Here is a 1957-nt window from a genome sequence, read left to right on the forward strand (position 1 = left end):
TACATCACCTTTTCCTGTTGCCAGTGTAAAGCAAGAACCTGCAGGATTTTTTCATGCTGTGCAGTTCTACCCCTCCCCAGCCAACTTATTCAAACCTTCAGGAATACTGGCTATTCCAAAATACACCAAGCTTCTTTCACACTAAATACTTGGTTCATGAAAGTATTTTGAACACAGCTGCCAAGGATCAAAACACAAAGTGGTGGAAATGTGTGTCAGCTCTGTACTCTAAACTCTATAGTTGAGGCATGACCAGGGCCTTTAGCACTTCAGAGAAATGGTGCAGGAGACTTTGAGGCCTTCCTTGAAGGGCAAGATGGAGCCTTTCATGAAGAATTCCTGAACTTAACCATCAGGAAGAAGTCAGGGCGTCTGCTCCTGAAAAGTACTTTTGCAAAAAAAAGTTTACATGCAATACCAAACAACACTAGTTGCTCTAGTTCCTGTTTATTTCAAATAATGACAGTGAAAGACATTTTTGAACCCTCACATGAGAGAAGGGCACAGCCAATAATTACATGAAATACAGAACTTCAGTGTCCTACATGGTCAAATATAAAAGTTCCAAGAAACTAGTTGCTGGTCAGTCCGTTATTCATCTATTCAGTCAAACCAAGCTTCTTCTTCAGAGACTCTGGCATTTCAGGTGGAGGTGGGCGAGGAAGTTTGAAATAAACCTTCACAGAGTCATAGATGAACCACTGTAGTGCAGTCAGGGTACCAATCATGATAATACGGGCAAAGAGACCCTTCCATACACCTGTTGAGTAAAGCAAACATTAGGGACTAGAAAAGTTCACCCCCCCACACCCCTCATTAAATAAATAAGATTTAGAAAAATAAGATTCTTACCTCTGAACCCAAGCCTCACAAGCACTTGTGAGGCAGAACTACCCTTTTCCTTATTCAACACCGACACTACAGAATCAGCAGGATGAGAAACAATGGCACAGAAGACACCAGCTGAAAAAAGAAATAGCTTATTAGTAAAATTCTTCAGGTAGCCAAGGCAGGAAAAACACTAGAGCCAAAATTCTTGCTGCACAAGAGATTGTGGCTACTACGTACTCAAATCCTACAGGACTGGAACCTGCTTTTCCATGGCCTTAGTAAAACAGTTTACAGTCATATAAGCCTCAGTTAGAGCACTCCAGCAGATAGCAAGCCTGTGTTCTTTGTACAGCCCAGTTAGCTCTAAAGGAGCAGGGCTAGTCTGTAGCCCTCATATTTCCAGGTAAGAAATGTAATTCCAAGAAGTTTAAGGCTCAGTAGTCAATTCCCTCTGCAAGCCCTGCTGCTGGCCTTGGTAGGGTGAGCCATACTCTTCCTGATCTGAAGTTAAACAAGTTACATTTCACACCCACAGCTTAGATCCTCTAAAACTTGTCAGAGTAGGCAAGCCATTTAGCCACTCATCCTTTTCATAACCCTGAAAAGTTTTAGTTTTGGCTAGATTCTGGTAGCCCTCTGGAAAAGCTCTAGACCAGTGCTTTTCAACCTGGTCCGCAGACTCCTGGGGGTCCACAGACTATGTCTAAGGGGTCCACAAAAGATGACTATGATCAAAAGTACGTGAATACCCACACTTACAATTCAAAGGGGTCTCCACCTCCATTTGAAAAAAGGTTAAAAGTTATTGCTCTAGACATATTAATGTCATGACCCAAAAGGCATGATTGTGTGTGCGCGCTTTGGCATCAGAATTATCCACGTTAAGTTGCAGAACATTGCACGGGAGTTTCCTGTAGCAAGAGAAAACTCCGGTGCATGGACCAGTTTCCCGCCTTTTCTGCAGCTTCTTTTGCAGAGTGCATTGCTCGAGTTGCAAGAGGAATGCACGGTGCAAAAGAGTTCCTGCCACCGGTATGCAAATTCGTTCCCCGTGATTGGCTAGTGCTAAATTATTCACACGTGGCGGCTAGCGATTGGCCTGTTAGCCGTATAAGAGGCTTGAGCA

At 43.3% G+C, this 1957-nt stretch overlaps 1 protein-coding gene across 2 annotated transcripts in view; it reads right to left on the reverse strand.

Moving 5' to 3' along the window:
• Window positions 1-430: 430 nt before the first annotated feature.
• Window positions 431-1957, reverse strand: part of SLC25A3 (solute carrier family 25 member 3) — a 10498-nt gene continuing 8971 nt past the window's right edge. For both annotated transcript variants that reach the window (XM_025204195.1, XM_006023645.2), the window contains exons 5-6: window positions 853-963; window positions 431-760 (exon numbers count right to left, since the gene is read on the reverse strand). In XM_025204195.1, coding sequence (XP_025059980.1) covers window positions 600-760; window positions 853-963 — 272 coding nt within the window. In that variant the 3' untranslated portion in view covers window positions 431-599. The remainder of the gene's footprint in view (window positions 761-852; window positions 964-1957) is intronic.

The sequence above is a fragment of the Alligator sinensis genome, unplaced genomic scaffold (assembly GCF_000455745.1).
Source record: "Alligator sinensis unplaced genomic scaffold, ASM45574v1 scaffold154_1, whole genome shotgun sequence".
In the NCBI taxonomy this organism is placed as follows: domain Eukaryota; kingdom Metazoa; phylum Chordata; order Crocodylia; family Alligatoridae; genus Alligator; species Alligator sinensis.